Source organism: Antennarius striatus, chromosome 19 (genome assembly GCF_040054535.1).
Source record: "Antennarius striatus isolate MH-2024 chromosome 19, ASM4005453v1, whole genome shotgun sequence".
In the NCBI taxonomy this organism is placed as follows: domain Eukaryota; kingdom Metazoa; phylum Chordata; class Actinopteri; order Lophiiformes; family Antennariidae; genus Antennarius; species Antennarius striatus.
In genome coordinates, this window is record NC_090794.1 from 9,565,910 (window position 1) to 9,586,132 (window position 20,223).

General features: G+C 39.3%; 1 protein-coding gene across 2 annotated transcripts in view; it reads left to right on the forward strand.

Annotated features, from left to right (window-relative positions):
• Positions 1-20,223, forward strand: part of plcb1l (phospholipase C beta 1-like) — a 100,319-nt gene that overhangs the window by 26,200 nt on the left and 53,896 nt on the right. For both annotated transcript variants that reach the window (XM_068341743.1, XM_068341744.1), the window contains exon 3: positions 6,968-7,036. In XM_068341743.1, the coding sequence (XP_068197844.1) occupies positions 6,968-7,036 (69 nt within the window). The remainder of the gene's footprint in view (positions 1-6,967; positions 7,037-20,223) is intronic.

Consider the following 20,223-nt stretch of genomic DNA (forward strand, 5'->3'; position numbering starts at 1 on the left):
TTGTAAGTAGAGACGCGTTTTCCATGCAAATGCCCTAATCCGTTCCAAGCCCTCGAAATTCAGACATAAATGTTTTATAAAGCATGAAAATGCATAAAAACATGTAACAAATACATGTTACAATTAGATTATTACACAATAAATGAGAGTTGTGCATAATGTAAAAAACAAAGAAGAGTAAAGAATAAAAATGACGGTCATTTACCTTTTAAGTGCTGTCCTCATTGTTTTTTGCCCTCTTTGGTTCATGCGCTCCTATCTCACGATGCCGAACAACAGAGTGAATTCCAGTCCTCCTTCTGAACTTCTCCAACCACCCACGAGAGGCCTTAAACTCCTTAAACTTCCTTTTGCTTTAATAAGGTGGCGATTGTAGATGCATTATGGCCATATTCTTTGTCGAGATCAATGAAACGCATCCCTTTTTCATGCTTTTCTATTATCTCTTGCTTTGTTTGTGTGGACAAAAAACTCTTTTCTCCATCACTTTCTTGGGGTCCATAGTGAATAAATTTTTTTTAAAAAGTATGATCTTAAAAAAAAGAAAAATTAAAAAGAAAAAGAAAAAAAATTAGAAAGTTGTGTTCAGTATTCATTGTTTATAGCCATTGTTCTGAGTTCATTAAAAACTTCTGTAAATAGTTCTCAATCAAAAACATTGATGTGAATCTCAATTTTGAGGCTGTCCTGTAAATAGTTTGAAATAAATAGTAAATATAGCAACTTCTGATCAATCCATATCAATTTCAAAATAATGTACCGATTTAAGCCCCAACCAATTTTGGCCCAACCACACCCACTTTCATTTTAAGCCCCGCTCATTCTGAGTACAGATACGGATACAGATAATTTAGATGGTTGAACAGTACAGATGCAGGTACAGATAGTGGTGTACTCGCTCATCCCTAATAATTATTATTTGTCAGAAAGCATGTCATGTTTAAGAGGTAGGCCTGTCTCAGTGTCCACATCCACTGGCATTGAGGCTTAGTGTCTGTAAGTTCATGAGGGCTTAGGGCTATACTGCTGCCAAACCATGGAGTACAGTACACAAACACTCTCTCACACACTTTTAAAACCTGTCATGGTTGCTTTCCTTAAGTTCACATTCTCACAAATCCTAGTGTTTCCCAGGAAAGATCAAAAAAAGAAATTTAATAGTCTGCTAATGTTGTCATCTAATTTTTTTTATTATTGTTCATCCATTTTTAATACATTTTCTTAACATACTGTAGCTGCCAAAAATATCTTTTTCAAGAATTGATTACATCCATCAAAGAAATTATTGTTGTTGTATGATGAAATTTTCCCTAATAATGTACTACCAAAAGTACTCAACCCATTAGTGGACCTATGGATTCTCGTGCAACCCCAGTTTTGTCTTTCAATTCATTCATTCATTCATTCATTCATTCATTCATTCATTCATTCATTCATTCATTCATTCACTCGCTCACTCACTCACTCACTCACTCACTCACTCATTCATTCATTCATTCTTTTTGTATATATCTACTTCGTCCGCTATGTGGAGTGCTGTAGCCTATCCCAGATGACTGGGGGCGTGATGCAGGGGACATTCTAAGCACGATGCCAGTACACTCCATCTTTCAATTAAACAATAATATATATATATATATATATATATATATATATATATATATATATATATATATATATATATATATATATATATATATATATATATATATATATATATATATATACTTAAATTTGTTTAAATGTTTTCTGTCGTTATTTTATTTTAAAGTATTTAACTTCTTCTTTTTATGTATTTTGTCAGTGAAATTACAATCATCAAATGACATTTATCTTTCTTACACTCTGCAAGCAAACACAATGGAAATGGTTCAGATCAGGCAGTTGACCATTAAATGCCTTGGCCGTGACAAAATAAAAAAAAAAAAAGGAAGTAAATTCCCAAATGCACAGTCTAACAAGCTTACATAATGGTGTCCAATTCATATTTATATAATTTCAGGCTCTTGCAGCCTCTTACACTCTAGCACTTAGCTGGTGAAATCATCTGAGTCTTTGAGGGTTCAGGCTTTAAGGTCCTGTGGGAACAGTGGGATTGTAGCACAGGAAACCATTCACAGACAAGTTTTGTGGCCTTGAATAAACTTTTGCCTGCTTTTCTTTCAAGGACAGATATTGAGTAATTAAACTCTGATGACACTTGCGAGTTAAGAGTAATTTATCTGTGCTGAATATTCATCTCAGACAAGTGTTTGTTCAAATCGAAGATCCAGCCTTACCCTGCACAATATAATTATCTTTCCTCTACAGTACATGGTTGTAGGATTTCCGGGCGAAGATGTCTACATGAGACGGAAGACGAGACTTGTCTTCAAAATCAGAATCAGGCTTCCTGCACACAATTGTGGATTTTGACTCTGTTTGATTTTGCTCATAATTTACAAGATGTTAAGCACTTCTCAAAGAAGAAAACAGCTACCAGCTATATGTCTGCATGGCTCATGCAATTTATAGTACAGTGGGTACTATAGTGGTGTTACATGAGGTAGGTAGCCATCTTATACTAATGTGAGGTAGATGAGGTAGGTGAAAGCTGTGGCTGAACTTCATCATTACAGTTTGCTGTTATACAACTTAAAGTGTTTGATGGGCTAAAGTCTCTTTTAATTCATTTGTTCTTGTTGTAAAGACAATTTGCCCTTTGTTTGAAAATGGTATATACTTTTTTGAAACTACAGAGGAAGGGAGAAAAGGGAACAACCACAGTCATTGAACAATGTGTCTCAATGAAAAGCACTGGGAATTAGTTGCTTAGTTTGCATAACCCCTCAGGCAACCTCATGGCAAGGCCACAATCCTCAGAATGGCTCAAGGCCTTTGTTGCGTGCCATTTCCCCTCTTTTGCTGTCACTTTCCATATTATTCCAATCAGAAAGGACTAGTGGACTAGAAAAACCGAATGTTTGGAGTCGAGACACTGGTCGTGGTGGCTGATGAATCTGGCAAAATAAAGCATAGACTGAGTTTGCAAAAGTTATTCTCCTGATTGAACTGAATTATGTCGTTTAATGAATTAAATCCATGTGCTTTTTTAAAAAAGAAATTGGGTTTTGTCTACTACTGGTACGACTAGATGGAGACTCTGATGAGTCTATGTATATTCAAAAAAGCAAGTTTCCTTATCTTTCCTTTCGTACATAGTATTCTCCCCTGTTGTTTGACTGTCTGTCCGTCTCTATTTTGTCATCCACTTCAGGTAAGTATCACTGTGGGATGTTAAAGTTGCTCTTTATGAACCCAAGCGGGGAACAACAGAGTGGATGTGACTCTCCACCAAGTTCAAGCACCACTCTACACACATTTTCTCTTGTAACAGTACATGTTCCCTGGCAGCCGAGTGCTGCTGGAGGGCCACTTAACAGGAACAGGCACAGTACCTGCATGGCTTTAGTGTGTTTTGTTCTACTTAAGTATTAAAATGTAGTTGTGTTCATGATTAGAGCACATCCATGCCCAGACTTGTCTGACCCTGAATCAGTAAAAACTCCACAGCTCGTGCTCCAGTGTGCTTCGTTGTGCTGTAGTGTGTTCTTTCTCACGTATTCCCTCATCTATTTTACTCTTTATTTCTCTTGTGTTGCTGAAATTTGCGTGACATCCGAAGACTCTTTAGATACACGATAATTTATAAGGTGAGGGGTCACCCTGAGATGAACTAACATAGTACATAGTCAGCAGCGAACTATTATCACTACTGTGAACGAACAGCCTACTGCTGTTGAAGATGAAAAGAGAAACCATTATGTATTCTGTGCTCATCAGTGGAGTAGCCAACTCTCATCTTTTTCATTTTCAGTGAATACAGCTATTTAATATTACTATTATTGCTTATGTTCTGGTAATTCTGTCAAAGTGTGAATGAGCTGGCCTCACTACCAGAGACAAAACAGAACTACATTTCCCCTGTCATGGACACTGAGTATGCGCCTCCCCTCCTTCCTGCCTTTTTCTTTGCTGCTCATCTGTGTTGCTCAGCAGAAGCCCGGAGCTCTGCGGAGCGAACATCCATTTTAAACTCAGAGCCTGTCAAATGCACTGTTGATAAATGAGTCGGCTAACCTATGGCTTTCACTTGCTCCCCTTTTCACCTATTCTATTGTTCATTTTTTCCGCCCATCCCATGTTTTCATAACATTCTTGCTCTGTTTTTCTCTCCAATTTCCTTATTCCATTTAAGGTTTTGTAGAATTGTCACTTTAAAGGGCAACACAGCTCTTGGTTATAGAAACCTGGTCAGCTGCTGCAAAACCCCATTGTAGATATTAAACTCTGAAAAGCACCTTGTAACTTATTTTTTTCATGATTGGCTGACAGTTTTGTGTATAACATTTTATAACATGGTGACCTCAATGAGCTTTTGAATTAAAGCAAAACAAGGATGATATGGTCAAACACAAAAGCGATTCATATATCCATATGTATCATTCACACACTGAAATCCCTACCTTCTATGTAAAAAGAGATGCTTTAATTGTAAAAAGATGTTGTGTGAAGAGTGACTCACCCAAACACAAGACAAAGCCCAGGGCCAGCACGTGTTGATCACGAACATTAATTTCTGTAGTTTATCTGCTGCTGGCCCTGCTTGCTTCCTGAACGTGCTGTGGATCTCAATAGGCTTTAGATCCCTGCACACAGAAAAGCCCTGAGATAGGAAAGGAAATAAGAGAGAAAGACTGAATGATATGGAGGTATATAAGAGAAAGAGATGGTATAAATGAAGAGATAAAGAACATATGTCTGAGGAAATTAATTGTGGCCAGAGGAATTGTGGCCAGATAGCATGAGAGACAGAATATTTTAATCAGCTAACTCTGCAGTGTGTACAATTGTAAAATCTTAAAGCCAAGTCACACTGAGCAAATGTCAGTGGCAAAAACCTTTATTTACATATAAACAACGCACAAAACTGCAGACTGGATAGGTTGTTGATACAGTTAGTTGAATGTCAGGGCTACATGTGTAATGTCTCAGATGAACACTGTATGACCAGCTTGTCACCCATATAGCGGTTTGTTATTACCTTTAATGAGCCAGCTCTATAGGTGAACAGTCACCCAGTGATGATCGACCAGTTCAGCTGCTAAATGTGCTGGGCTGGAAGGCACAGAAAGACCCCATCAGTGAGCTGCTTCCTGATGGCCCACTGTTCACTGTGCCCCCATGCAGAGCACCACCCCTCTAAAAAAACTTCAAAGGCATGCATTTGCAACTCCGATGTAGGCGTTAACCTTTGACACGGAGGCTCCCTTTGCAAGCAGGGGCAGTCTAATTGATGCACACTGCAGAGATGGAATAACTTGTTCTTGCAACCATAGAAACAGTGCTTTGATTCCAATCTGTAGAATGGAGATGGATAGTAGCTGCAGCATCACTCATTACTCATTGTGTATATAGGGAAGAAAACGTGCTGATTTCAGTACAAATTATGTATAAAATAAATAAATTGTGAATTTTCAACTTTTATAATTCGAAAGTGCTTAATAAAATATAATCTGTAGACTCCATTAAAATATATACGGATTTGTAGATAAGGCAGGAGGGTCAGGTGCAATTTTCCACAAGCTACACGGCTTTGAGATGGTCAGATACCAGCGTCGTGGCTGGAGATTGAGTCAAGCCCCCGTCACTCCTTGGTTCTGCAGATAATGCTGAGTGGACACACAGTTCATTCTGGTTAATTTTCCACCTCATGTCCTGGCTCCCTCTCAGAGAGATGAAGAGAGTGATAGTCCAGGCTGATAAAGGCATGTGGTCACTGAAGGAAGGTAGCGGAGGCCGCTGTGAGATTCCCCTTTGTGTGTATTTGCTGCAAAGCATACAACTAATATAGGACTGCAGGCATGCATGTAAGCATGAAACATTTGTTCAATAAATGTATGAATGGACAGCCATAAGAATGCATATGTGTTTTAGTGATATGCGCAGATTTAATAAAATGAAAATCTAAAAGGAAGGCAGATTCTTTTAATGCTGGAGGAGAAGCTAAATGCTAAGTTCACATTGTTGTAATAAGAAATCAGTGCTCTAATTTTGATTTCTGCTCAGTTTTGCTTCTTTATTAAAAATCTGTGATATGAAATGTTGCAAGATGGAGTAAGAATCTCTGATGTGGCTTCTCACTAGACTTGGGCTCTTCTGACTGTTGAGGTGATGCTGTAATATATTGGAGCTCATGCGGTACAGTATTAGCTTTATAATATATAGCAAGTAAAGTAACAATGAAGTCTAGTCATCACCCTTAAAAGCTCCAGGTTCAGTACTAAACCCTGGTATTCATAGCTGAATCAATAATGAGTCTACCTACAGCCTAGGTTTTTATTGACTGTTACAGGAGCCTTACTTTGCCTCTGGTTAGATAATAACTTCTAACCAGAAATTTTTGTCATCTTAGGGTTCTGTATTATGTATTTCTGTTGTGACAAAGAGAACAGTGTATATTTGGAGTGTTTTTTCCGTCTTTTTTTGCCAGCTCTGTCTGCATGTGTTTTGCTGCTTCTCAGAACTTTTGCACATTTTTTTTTTGTTTCTTATACTTCACATTTGAAGTTGATCAAAATCACCAGTCAACATGGGAACTTGTTTGTCCTAATTTGTGCACCACACCACAGTACCACTTATAAGGTTTAAGAGTCATTAAGCTTGCATCTATTCAAGCTGAATGACTCCCACATGGTCTCCAGTATTGAGGCTAATGTGTCCCTCTGAACACATGGTTGTTCAAACACAGAAGGCCCTCAGCCGCAGGTGGCATTTTGGAGTGGAAAGACTTTTGAAATATTTCTCTGTGCCTTGGACCCCAAGTAGTGCCCACGGGCACTTTGTGTCCTAAGATGTGTTTGAAGTCTTTGAATTAGCACTGTGCTGACACTGATGCTGATCTCTCTGTGTTGTTTCCTGTTTGCAGGACATAGACCTGCTGGATATAGCTTACATAAAAGATGCCAGAAATGGAAAGTGTACTAAAACACCAAAGGTAAGACCGTATTCAGTTTTCTTGTCCAGACAATGTTTCTTTATATACACATGAATATATGTTTAAATGCCTTGTAGTGATTTATCTGTACAATCTAACAGTGAATTTTTAATAGGAGCAGATTTCACAAATTATACATTTGGCTTCAGCAAAGATAATTCAACATGTGAAGTGTGCTTTAGGTAGCACTAAAATAAGTAGAGATGCATACTGGAGTGGAGTGAGTTATCGAAGTTATAACTCAGTAATTTTAGAAAACAATTCGGTAGTTTGTTAGTATAGTTTTATTGAATGGAAAGTTTTTCTAAATCAACTGGTAACTATTAACATTTCAGTCAATCTCTTCAAGTCAAAAACACTTTTTTTTTGTCAGTTCACTCTTATTTTACTTCATTTTCCTCTCCGTATTACTTAATAAAACATGTTTAATGACTAAGAATACAGTTCTGTGGAAGGTGTTTGGTCTAATGTCAATTTAAGGAATACATCCAGACTGGCAATGTGTCCTGATTTGCATATTTCCTTTCAACCTTCTTACCCATTTAAAGTTTGAGAAAAGGCTGAGATCACCTCAAGACCTCTAATCTCATGCTTCACCAGATAAAACTGCAAGACTCAGAGTTCCAGCTATCCTGAGGGAAACTCTGGAGGGAACCAGTGGTTTCATTATTGCCTCCCTGGTCAGACGACCGCTTTGTGCATCAGGACTGCCGCAGGCCCCCTTCAGAGTTTCCCCAGGCAAAGTTCACCAACCATCAAGAAAGAACAAAATATAGGTTATGTTAAAGTTTAAGTTTTCTCACCTTAAACTGGATTACATATTAATCCATCCATCCATCCATCCATCCATCCATCCATCGTAACCATCTTGTCTATAGACGCTTATCTGCTTTGCAGGTAATATATTGCTGGATGAACGGTGGTGTACACCCCAGATGAGACGCCAACTCAACTCAAGTTTAAACTAGCAGAACAATGTGTTTAAATTACATTTCTTTTTTGGGTGGGATTTCCTTTGGTAAAGAAATACTTCATACATTCAGTACGAGGTGTCATTTTTTTTTCTATGTGAGGTGAATATGGAGATATTTTTGAATGTACTTTATGTAATTGGATGGTTTCCGTTCCTCATTCATAACAAATTTAGAGTTGCTTTTAGACAAAAGTCAGTCAGTCAGTCATCTTCAGTACCACTGCTGTATCCACTGCAGCGGGTCATGGGGAGCCTGAGTCTATCTTGGCGGCGTAGGGTGGGGGACACTCTGGGCATGACGCCAGTGCACTGCAGAGCCACACACACACACACACACACACTCATTCCTATGGGCAATCAACCTGAAGTGCATGCTTTTGGAGGTGGGAGGAAGCCGGAGAACCCGGAGAGAACCCACGCAGACACGGGGAGAGCATGTGAACTCTGCACAGAGTGGGACTTGAACCTGGGTCTGCCGTGTTGTGAGGCGGCAGCGCTAACCACCGTGCCACCCTGCTTTTAGACAAAAGTGAGGTGGTGAATTGAGTTAACAATCCTCAAACATGAATTGATTTCAAAAACTCATAATAAAAGTGCATGGATGGTTTACCGAGAGAGCTTGCAAATCTTGGGTATCCATATTGCGATTTCACACATAATTAAAGTGCTGTTGATTGTAAGCACTGGGAGAAGAATTTGTTCACATTTTTTAATCTGGCATGCTGTCACCGTCAAGCAATTTGGCTCATCCCGGTGCGATTACAAAGCCAAATTCAGTTCTCACACTGAATTTCCCACTTACCACGCGATATCTAGAACAACCCGCATACTCATCTGCTTTCTTAGTTCATATCCGTGTATAATGAATCAGTTTCATATATCTTTTTGGGCCCAATCAGTCTTGTGATGAGCTGCTACCACTTAGAAGCAGCATTCTTCATTCCTTTGCCTCAGTGCAGCAGGAGAAGCAGGTGGGGGTTGTGCACAGCTACTCTGTCTGGGGAGTGAGTAATGACACAATGACTACAATAACACACAGAGGTTTCATGCATTTCTAAACAGCCTACAGAGTGATGCAACCCAGGGAGGAGAGACAACCATGTGATAGGGAAGATGGTCGAAGCATTGGAAATCCATTACTGGGAGATGGACCGGTGATGCACCCTTGGTGCTGTAATGGGAGCACCCGTGAGACACATTGTCTGAAGAGCTGATGAGATGTGGAGAGGAAGACAGTAATAAGGGGGGCAATGGGGATAAGAAGAAGGAAAGCAGAAAGAGCAGATTGATAAACAAGAGAATATTTTACATGTTTTTGTGAAGACTAGAGAGAATAAGAGGAAGTGCATAAGGACATAGACTATGTGATGCCAAAAGAGGTCAAGAAGAAGAGATAATGCTAGACAGTGGCTGCTCTGAGTGGACAGCATCCTGAGTGACATCAGAGCTCACTGTCATGAGTTTCATTGAAGTACAATTGAGAGTAAAATGCCCATCGAGAGAGGAAGTCACACTCCTGGTTTTACTGTCTTATTGTTGCATCTTTAATTTTTTTTATTTCTATGTTCTTTGTATCATATATTACTCTCACTTAAGAGCTTTTTTTTGACAGAATTCACTCATTCATTCACCTATGCACATTACAAGAAACCAACACACTTAGTATAAGATGTGGGTTTTGTGGTGACCTGAAAAAGCATTTAGTGAGTAACTCTGAAGTCCCAGTTCCCATCTGAACATGATCAAACTCAGAAATGAATTCAGATTGGACAGACTGGTGTTTTAATCCCATATTATCTTTGAGCAGTACCAGAATGTCTGTCTGACTGTTGTTAAAATTTTGAGGGGGTCTCGTCATGCTGTGTAGGAGGCTCATCTGCCCTCTAACTTATGCCACCCTGCCCATGGGCTCCAGCTTCTCAGTTGTGATTCATCCACTTTCTCTGTGAGGACACACACATACACACACAAATGGGACACACATACCTACAGTTTTTTTCCCTCCAGAGAGGAACACTTGCATTGCTTACACTTGGACCGAAATCCCACATTGGTGCATATATACACAAACTGAATGGCACAGCAGGTATAAAGCAGTGTATCTGCTCTTCCAGGATGATGATGTTAATTACCATGCAGTGACCCCATCATCATTCAGACTGATTAGATTGGCCGCTTGTCTGAATGACATGAGGCAACCTTTTGTTTGACGGGCAGCTCTGGAAATAAATCACACCCCTTTAGGTCTGGTGATCGTGGCGCAGTACTGATGATCATCTATTTCATGCAGCATTTTCAACATGAAGAACAAAGAGCCTGAACTTTTATGAATCTACATGTTTTGTTTTTTAGGAGCTTGTGTGTATCACAGAACATTTAAAAGCATGGTCGCAAAAAAGTAAGCATCGCCATCATCTTTAGCATCTTCATGCTAATTTTGTTATTTGAAATATAAATGAACTCTAGTAATGTTACTATTTATTCATAAATATAATTATTAGAACACAATGAATAACAAAAGTATCATTTCTATCCAAAATGTATTTTTTTATTTATGTATTTTTTCATACATATATAGAAACTTGCCTAACTTCCAACAATTCATTCTCTTTTGAATATGTTTACTGTTTTACACCTGCTGAAGTTCCTTATCATTGCCCGCTGTTTCAAGCCATCCATTCATATTATAGCTCTATTAAATCAGCGGATGAGTTTGTTTCTGCACAGCATGCCCTGTCTCCTCAGCACCAGCCAACAGTTAAAGATACATCACATCTGTGACCTCTGGTGTTCACTTGACCACACAACCTTCCACATAACTGTGTTCAGGTGTGAGGAGCACATTCTACGGCTTCTCCTTTGAATTGTTCTTCCTTAACAGAACTGGTAATAATAAATATTACATTCTGCTTACAGTAGGTATTAAACACAATTTCACTTATATTTTACATAGCAAACCTGAAACACATAATGTTCTAAATTCTTCCACTAATTACTTATTTTTTTAAACACTAATTTAGAGGGCAGATTGTTCAGAGAGAATATGTGCCCATAAATCAGACATCTTACCTGAAGATGTGTCTGCCATGTGATAAATACTTAAATAAATGGTTGGAGTCGGGTCAAAGTGGGTATTTTACAAAAGTGGATCGTCCAGAATAATGTATCCGCTGTTATCAACAAATGGTAGTCAGTCAGAAGTCCTAAGTACTCATACTGTTACAGCATGCAGGCAAAAGACTGAATGAATTTATTTGCTCGGCATCATGAGTTCTGAATATATGAATATACAGTATGTACTGAAGTCAGCTTCAGAATCTGAGCTCCGATGCTCTTTTCTTCCTGCTCCTTCAAACTTAGTGCGAGGTGTCCGCCAGCTCCGTTACAGTCGGAGCCTGCCGCAGAGAAGACTGCTGCTAAATACAGAACAGCTTGTGTGTCCCCAGCAGTGTAACACGATCTCGAGGCCAGTCAGCCATTATCACCATCGCTCTGTCTGGCCAACAAAGTCGACTAAAGCTCCCTCTCCCAAAGCAGTTAGTGCTAAACAGCTCCTCCGAGTGTACTGCAAGCTACTGGAGAGTTGAGATAACCCCTTATCCAGTGCATATTCAAAAGCAGATGTGTTATGACTGTCTAAGGCAGTGATCATGCAGTTTAAAAAAAAGAAAATACAAAACAGGACATGCAGTCTCAGTGATCTGGTATTTATTTTTAGAAATGTGGAGCAATGTCTTTCCAAATCATTTCTTTAAATTCAGTTTCAATTCAGTTCAGTACAAAATTACAAAATTTTTGATGCACGGTGACTAAAATGCAGCAAGCAAATATGAAAAGAAATTACATGTATTGAGTATTTTTAAAACAATAGTACGTATGAGGGATAATGCCTTTGTAAACCTCCTCTACAAGGCATGTTTTTGAGGAATGCGGGACTCTTCTGTTGCCGTGGCACCGTTGATTTCCCCACAGTCTGGTGTGTATTGATAACTCAGTTGGTGATCCACCAGCAACAATCCTGTATCAAACGTATAGATGCAAGCATGTGGAGTGGACTTTTGTTTGACTCTGGACACGGCCATGATCCTACATAACAACATGAATGTTATGCCGGCATGGTCAGTGCACTGTATGGCATGCTTGGCTATTGGTGTGATGTGATGTACACTGTGTACTGTCAATAAAAGTCCCTGCGGTTGTAACAAAATGAGGAGCGGTCAATACATACAACTCCTGATGACATGAAACTTCTCACAGCTGTCGACAGAAGCTTTGATTCCAGTGTGACAAACAGGAAGAAGACGTTCCTAAGAGGAAATAACTCTATGAAACATTTCCCTTAATAGAATCTAATGACAGCTTTGATGAGTATTTGCGTCTACCTAAAGGTCTCTGCTGGATGTGGCGTATTGTACATACTGTGACATTGTGATGCTCAGCATTTATAGTAAGTCAGCTGGAGCTGTGTATCTGAGCCGTGAGTTATTTATGAATACACATTTGTGTATGTGAACTGTTGTCATATCTGTGTAGGTAAGTGTGTTTCAGTGCTGTAATGATGCGTGCAGTCAAGCTAAGTTTGTCAAAAATAATAAAATTCACATTTCATTGGAAGGAGCCGGGATTGACATTTGTTCTGACAGACACAATTTGTTTGTGCTGTATAAGTGATCTTCAGTATGTTTTCAAATTAAGGCGGCACACATATAGAATTAAGGCAAGTGTGTACAATATGTCTACACCAGGACTGCATGCAAGTTATGAAATAAAGAAGGAAAAAACATTCCGTTATCTTTCTTTTAAGAGTTTTTTTTCCACCCTTTGGAATCAGAAAAAGGTCCTAGGGATAATATTTCATAGTATCATATTGAAGTATTAAATTCTAGTAGCGTGACAACCTAAATGCTATGTCACCCACCTTCCAGAGCCTACTTGTAATTCAATTTCTGGTCTTGTTTGCTGCACAGCTACGACGTCCGCTGTAGTGGACTGTAGAGAAATAGGGGCTCTGAAATACAGTGATCAGGAATAGTCACTGGTCATTTGTAGATTGTGGTCACATAGCAGTGTGTTTTAGTAATAGCCTTGAGACCATCAGTGTGTTGTAGTTAATTAATGACCAAATCCTGAAGAAGGACAGTTGTGCAAATGAGTGCTGATGGTCTGAGTGATAAGCAGCTGAATGAATGAAAATAACGGGAAGTCTATCTGAAGGTGTGTGTGTGTGTGTGTGTGTGTGTGTGTGTGTGTGTGTGTGTGTGTGTGTGTGTGTGTGTGTGTGTTAAAGTAGACAAATTGTAGCTGTAATGCATCACTGCAGTTGGCTTAGTTTTTTCCCCCCAGCTATTAGCACATAAAACAAAGACATTTTTTGCGGTTGTGATGTTGTGTGACCGATTAATCATTCAAGTAATCTGTTAAAACAAATGTCGAACATTTTCTGAAACAAAATAATTTTGTCTTTATGACATCTGAATACATTTTGGTTTATAAATGGTGGCCACTTGTTATATGGACCAAATGATTAAGTCATGAAGTGCTTCCTTTTTGCCCATTCATCTCTTACTGTGCAGACAGGCTCACCTTGAGCTATCAAGAATTATTGCTCATAATCTAGATTATTCAATTGGTGCGATTGAATGGATTTTTTAAAATCTGGCATGATCCTTAATGAGAAATACATTTTCTGACTACATTCTGAATGATTTTTTTGTTCAGAAATAAACACAACCATGGCGTTGCCTGAACATCGATAAGATCTTTCATTACTTTTCCATAGGAAGCACCGAAACTAATTATTATTCACATTATCAAACGATCTGTAAATCAACAAACCAAATGATTTATGGTCCTTTCAGAAATGTATTTGTCACGGACTTAAAATGTCTTCTAGATGATTTATTCTACATCGCAGGATTAATCGATTACATACTCATAATCATGGTTTTTAATTTATTTCTAACTAAAATTTTCTTTTGTAGTCATTCTTATTAATTAATCTGAAATTCTGAAATTTTTAGATTTATATTTACTAGCTGTGGAAACGTGAAGAGCTTTGGAGAATAAAACGCTGCTGTGCAAATCATTGGATGAAAAAGGTGAGAGAATTGTTCGTGCTATATGTGAATGACTGTAAGCGTATTTGCCTTCCATCCCGAGTCGCTCCTGCTGTGACATATTTAGTGCGTAAAGGCATGAAACTGCCTGTCATTGACAGGGACCAGAGAAAGATCTCCCACACATGCCATTTTTAGACATGGTTCCCGCATGCATATACTGAACACGCAAGCAAGTACGCCACCATACTCCCAGTCTTCTGTGGCATGATGGGCACTGAAATAAACACGCCATGATTCAGTGCAAGATTGTGCAACCTCTGTCTACTTTGACGCTCTGACACTCAGGATGTTGAGCAGTCGCCCATATATCAGGAGGCTGGTGGCTCAATCCCCAACCGCAGGCTAATGTCAAAGTGTTTGTGCTCCCAAATATCCGTTGTGGTTAAGATTGTAAATGGTTACTGTCGATGAGCATGATAGCCACTGGCAGACCAAGCTCCATTTTGCCACTCAGAAGGACTTTTACGTATAAGTGTCCAGGGAGGTAATTTCAGACAATCCACAGTTGCCCTTCTACACATGGAGCATACACCAGGAGATAATCTGTGCCTGAAGCACTCCCTCCAACGAAATACTTTTTGTTTTAGGCCAGAGATGACGCCAAAGGGGAGCTTCTAGAAAGAGAAAGACTTGCCCATGATGATGTCTTTGGATGTGTCAGCAATAGCAATATATACATGAACAAGTAAAATAAGTAAACAGTTAAGTGTACAAAATAGGATAAACTCCATGTGACATCATCATCATTAACACAGTTCAACTTACTTGCTGTGGATTCTCTGAACAGTGTCCTGCTTTACTCAAACATAGGCTTAAATAGAAGTTGTGCTAAAAACAAGCCAACTAAATCCCACTGCCATTTATTCTTTAATCTCTTAAGACACATGTGGGACTTTCAGAGATTTGTTTTAGTCATTGACAATATGTGAAGAACAGATTGGAAACCATGGCTCCGAACTATCGTTTTCATCAAGGGGATTGACCACAAGGCCAATGGCATCTTGCAGAAAGAGGTGATTAAAGTGACTGAGTATTTGGACTCATTGATTCTCATAAAGTGAACTGTTGCACCATTTATCATCGGTCAAAGACAAGCAATTGATCAGCGTCATGCATCGATGGAACAGCTGCAGCAGGGAATGAGAACGGGCCAGTAATGAGTAAAGGAGATGAGGCAAAGAAAAGGTTAGCATAATGGACCCTGATGGGTTTGGGTTTGATTCCTCAGCCAATTACTTAGGTAATCCTCGCACAGATGAATTCCCCCCACTGTGAAGCAGGCCATCTCATTAACGTTCCTGGAGAAATTGAACGTGATGCTTGCTGTCTGTACTACCTCAGAAGCTGTCGACGATTCCCACCAAACATGAGACTGAGCTGCTGGTCTAGGATGAATGGAAAAAAAGAAAAGAAATTGAGACTGTAATGAAGAATAGACCATCCTGTGTTCGCATGGAGGTAATTTTACTGAACTGGGTCCAGAGATAACTCTTGGTGAAAAGGCCAGGCAGAGAACAATGGTACACCTGTGGAGGTAAAGTTAAGCACGACTCCAGCGGAAACGTCTCACTTTACTGAGGAGAAGAGGGTTTTATCCTGAAGCTGTTTGTGTCCGTTTCTGTGTACTACTTTAGCATGGCTGTATAACAATCTAAAACCTCTCGTATTCAGTAATGCAGCACATTCACTGTGTTATATTTGATTCTCAGTTAGGTCCATAAATATCGCTGCAAAGATGTGCAGTTTCTCATTGAAGAAAAAACAATGAATACCATAGCAACAGGATAAAAAAATCACAACAAATGTCCCCAAGTCTACTCAAATATGTAAAAGCTTTATGTTCGTAGCAGTTTTGGTTTATATTGATGGAAGAAAGAAAATCACAATTTAAATCTCAGGTGATCAACTGGCAGCTTGAAGTCACTGTGCTTGTGTTAGGTCCCATGGAACTTGGCTCACAACTCCAAGTCATGTGATGCCCACAGTGAAATCAGATGTGACATTTTGTTAACCCTGCAGAGGTTGTCCAAGTAGAAGTGGAGCTGATCAAATGGGACAGAGCTCCCCGACTAGAGAGCAGAGCTTCTGCCAGCAGGAAGTCAGCATTTTAGTTTGCACCAGAACAAATGTGTGTTAACCCAGACAAACATTTATCTTGTATTTTATTTTGGTTTGTACAAGCAAGAAACAGATAACTGTAGCTTGATATTTAAAAAGTTAATATTAACAAAATATTTCAACCACTTATCCTTAATCAAACTGACAAATCCAATTGTCATTTCTGTTTTTGAAATTGATTTAGCTATATCACTATTTTTCTACATGTCCATAGACTTTAAGAACAAAAAATATGTGTACTCTGTGCTAGGGATTACTGTTACAGACCATCAAAAATCTTTACGGCAGCCTGTTAGCCTGCCACTGATAGATGACTGACTATCAATCAGCAGCTCATAGCTGCTATTGACTAATTTGGTCTCCATTTAGCTGTGCTTCTCTGTGGCAATCAAGCACCAGGGTCGATATTCTGGACCTCTACCATCAGGTATAGGAATCCCAATACTTAATCTGCATGTTGACCGATTGTATGAAGGGAGATTGAGCATGCAGTTTACTTCATTTAATTGATGAATTATAGATTCTAAAGTCTATGTTGTTGGTTTATCGTCTAAAATGTGAGTAGGATTGGGAAAACAAACAAAGAAAAATGACATGATTATCTGAAGTAACCTCTTGATGTGGTGTAATTATCTTTAAAAAGAATCCCTGTGGAGTTGATCCTTACTGAGCAAATTGTCCCCCACACTGCACACACACACACACACACACACACACACACACACACACACACACACACACACACACACACACACACACACACACACACACACACACACACACACACACACACACACACACACACACACACACACACACACACACACGCCAGGCGCCAGCATACCATACCTACCTGCATGAAATGTGAACTTGAAGGGTTATGACAAATCTGATGGATCTGTTACCATGGAAACCATAAGGAAGAGAGTGCGAACATCAAGCTAACAAGGGCAGGAAAGGCTCTCTTTCCACGTAGTCACTTTCCATTTGACAGTACAGCACAGGAACGGTCACATCCACTACTAATTAGGTCTCCTCTCACCTCGCAACATTCACACCTTTTCCATTCCCTTATTTTTACTGAACTGAAGCTGAACTGTTAACTTATGATTCTCAAAATGATTAAGAGATGGAGTTAAAAACATTTCTTTCCATTTGACTGAACAACTGATTGTGTTTCAAGTAAATTTTGCCAAAACAAAGCAGTATCTGCTCTTCAATCAAACTTGGCAAACGTGACGCTTTTGCTTTCCATGATGTGATCCTTAAAATGCTAATAAAGCTGCTATGAGCTCTTTAGATGGACTAGAGGATATGAATATTCTTTGGCTCGACATCAGATCCATTTTCTTGCTGATTCCCTTGAAAGAGCTTTGGAGAAATTAAAAGTTGATTGCTTTGAAATAAAATGTTTCAAATGACTCACTTTAATTTAAAACTCTAATCTGCCTTACTTTGCTAATGATCATGAATACTAATGAAGCAGCGCTAATGAAGCAATGCTAATGATCATTGATCATTTCAAACTGTAGGTATCTCATTTTTTTGAAACAGACTGTTTTGCTTTGCAGTCAAGTAAACACCCAGACACGCCTGCGGCCAGTGACGTTTCTCGTTTTAAATGGTTCTGATTTAATTAGGATGATCAATATCTTCAGGTTTCCCATCATACTGTTTTAGTTCAGCTATTAACAACAGACATGTGGTGAGCAGATTGTGGAGATTGGATTAGGTGAGAGGGAAGTACGTGGAAATTCTGCTGATTGCTGCCTCAGTCACATGGGTCAATCCATGACACCATCAATCACAAAGGTGCAATCTGTGTGTGTGTGTGTATGTGTGTGTGTGTGTGTGTGTGTGTGTGTGTGTGTGTGTGTGTGTGTGTGTGTGTGTGTATGTGTTCTAATGCAGAAATATAAAGAGACAGGTGACCTTTATCTCTCCCTCCAACAATCCAGTCCAGTCCAAGCACACAAGCATGACTGAGACTTGACTGGTTTTCTGTTGTAAATCTCTTTAGGGTTCATAAAGAAAATGCCTGATTCTTAATGCTGCTGCTTCAAGGACCAAAAAGCTGGCACAAAAATATTTCATGCCCAAAGGAGTAGTCCAAAGAGACAGAGGAAGCTTTTAGGTGTTTATTCTCTGTTCTGCTTTTCTCAGTAGATGTTCATTCAATGGATCTGAGAAGTTTTGTTCTTCAATCCTTTCATTTCCACGTCTTTTGTTTCTTTAGGAGTTTGCATTACATTTAACATTTAAAACATTTGTTTGGCCAAAAAAAAAAATCCCCCAAATTCCACTGTGGACACCACATGGTAGCTGACATTCTGCCAGTTTTGTTTCACAATTGTAACACCTACCAGAGATGCTGAGAACACTCTGTAGATTTTCTGGCCAGTGTGCAGTTTTAAAGTCCTCTGTTCAGAAAAGCAAGTGCAACTTCTGACAGTAGAATAAGCCAGGTCTGTTTCATTTTGTTAGTCTGATTAAATCACCCATTTGTTAGATTTCATTACCTCTCAGACGGCATCTTTTGTTCAGACCCTTTTATTACCACCAAAAAACATCACTTCTTTTAGGAAAAAATGTCTTTAAGTAAAAGCACTTAGCATAAAGCAGATGTAGTTATTTCAGTCCACAGTGTGATATAATTTAGAGCGATAATTGAACCTTTTCTGTAACCTGAGCTGTTCTGTCCTTTAATGTATTTGCAGGGCATCTATCATGAATAAAGTATAATGGTTTCTCCGATTAAAGACTGTCATCAGCACAGTTGTTGTCATTAGGTCCTGTGTAGGTTGAGTTGATATCATACATATCCACTCACAGTAATGTGAGCAATTATCATTTCCACCAAACATGATCTGGTTTTTAATATGAGTCTGAATGCCTGAAGTGACAAATTCCATGTTTCTCTCTGTGTATATTCAATACAGAAAATATTCCAAAATGTCTAAAAGCTGCAGGATACAAGTTCAGTCTTCCTCTCAATCAGCCTTGGATCTTCTTCCTTGTTAGAGTGCCAGGCATTCGTCTAGACATATCTGCTGGACTGCAATTAGAAGCAGAGACAGAATAATTAAAGTTGGGGTTTCCATAGGTGTCTGGTGTCTGGTGCTGATCAAGCTTGGACTGATAATCATCCTTTATCAGAGATCGGTCACACTGAATCAAAGCCAATCAGCTATGGAGGGTAGTTCCTCATGGGAGTGTTGATTTCGCTCATCATGGATGTCATTAAAACCGTGGCATCTTGAAATGGGGTGTCCCCAGATCTGCCTCAGCTCAAACATAGATAGTATTAGATGTCCATCTGATTACTGTGAAATATCCAAAGACTTGTTTAAACAATCGGTCATCCTTTGTTGGCAAATCTGTGCATCACACAGATACCTTACCAAATGGGGCAGTATCCCAGGGTGGTAAGTGGTTGGTTAGTGGCTGGCATAGCTCGGCCCGGCAGATGGTCTTGGGATGTCGGGACAGCAAGCTCTCTGTGTGACGGTGAAGCTAATGATGGCAAAAGGCTAACTGATGATTGCAGACAGAGGATAAATCACAATTACCGCAGCACAATGCTTACTGAGGATCCCACAGTGTTTGCATCGTGATCCAGAGACCCAATTAGGGTTGTTAATGCTTAGAATTATGTCACCAACGACTTCTCTTCTCAGCTTGAAGAACAATAGTGTTTGTACCGGCTTGAGTGTCAAACAACTGTTTCTTCAGATTTTTTCTTTTTTTGTCCAGGCCCAATTGACCCAGCATACCACGCTGTCTGAACTACACAGAATAATGAGCTCTGATGTGAGGGACAATCTGTTCCACTCAAGATTAGAACAGAACAGTTCTGCAGATTATAACAGTCGATCTGTCCTGTGAGACTTATCTTCATGGCAGGCCTGACTTTCTCAGTCATGTCACATTTTGCAAAGTCACACAAGGATTTGAATTCGAATTGAGCACCGAGATGT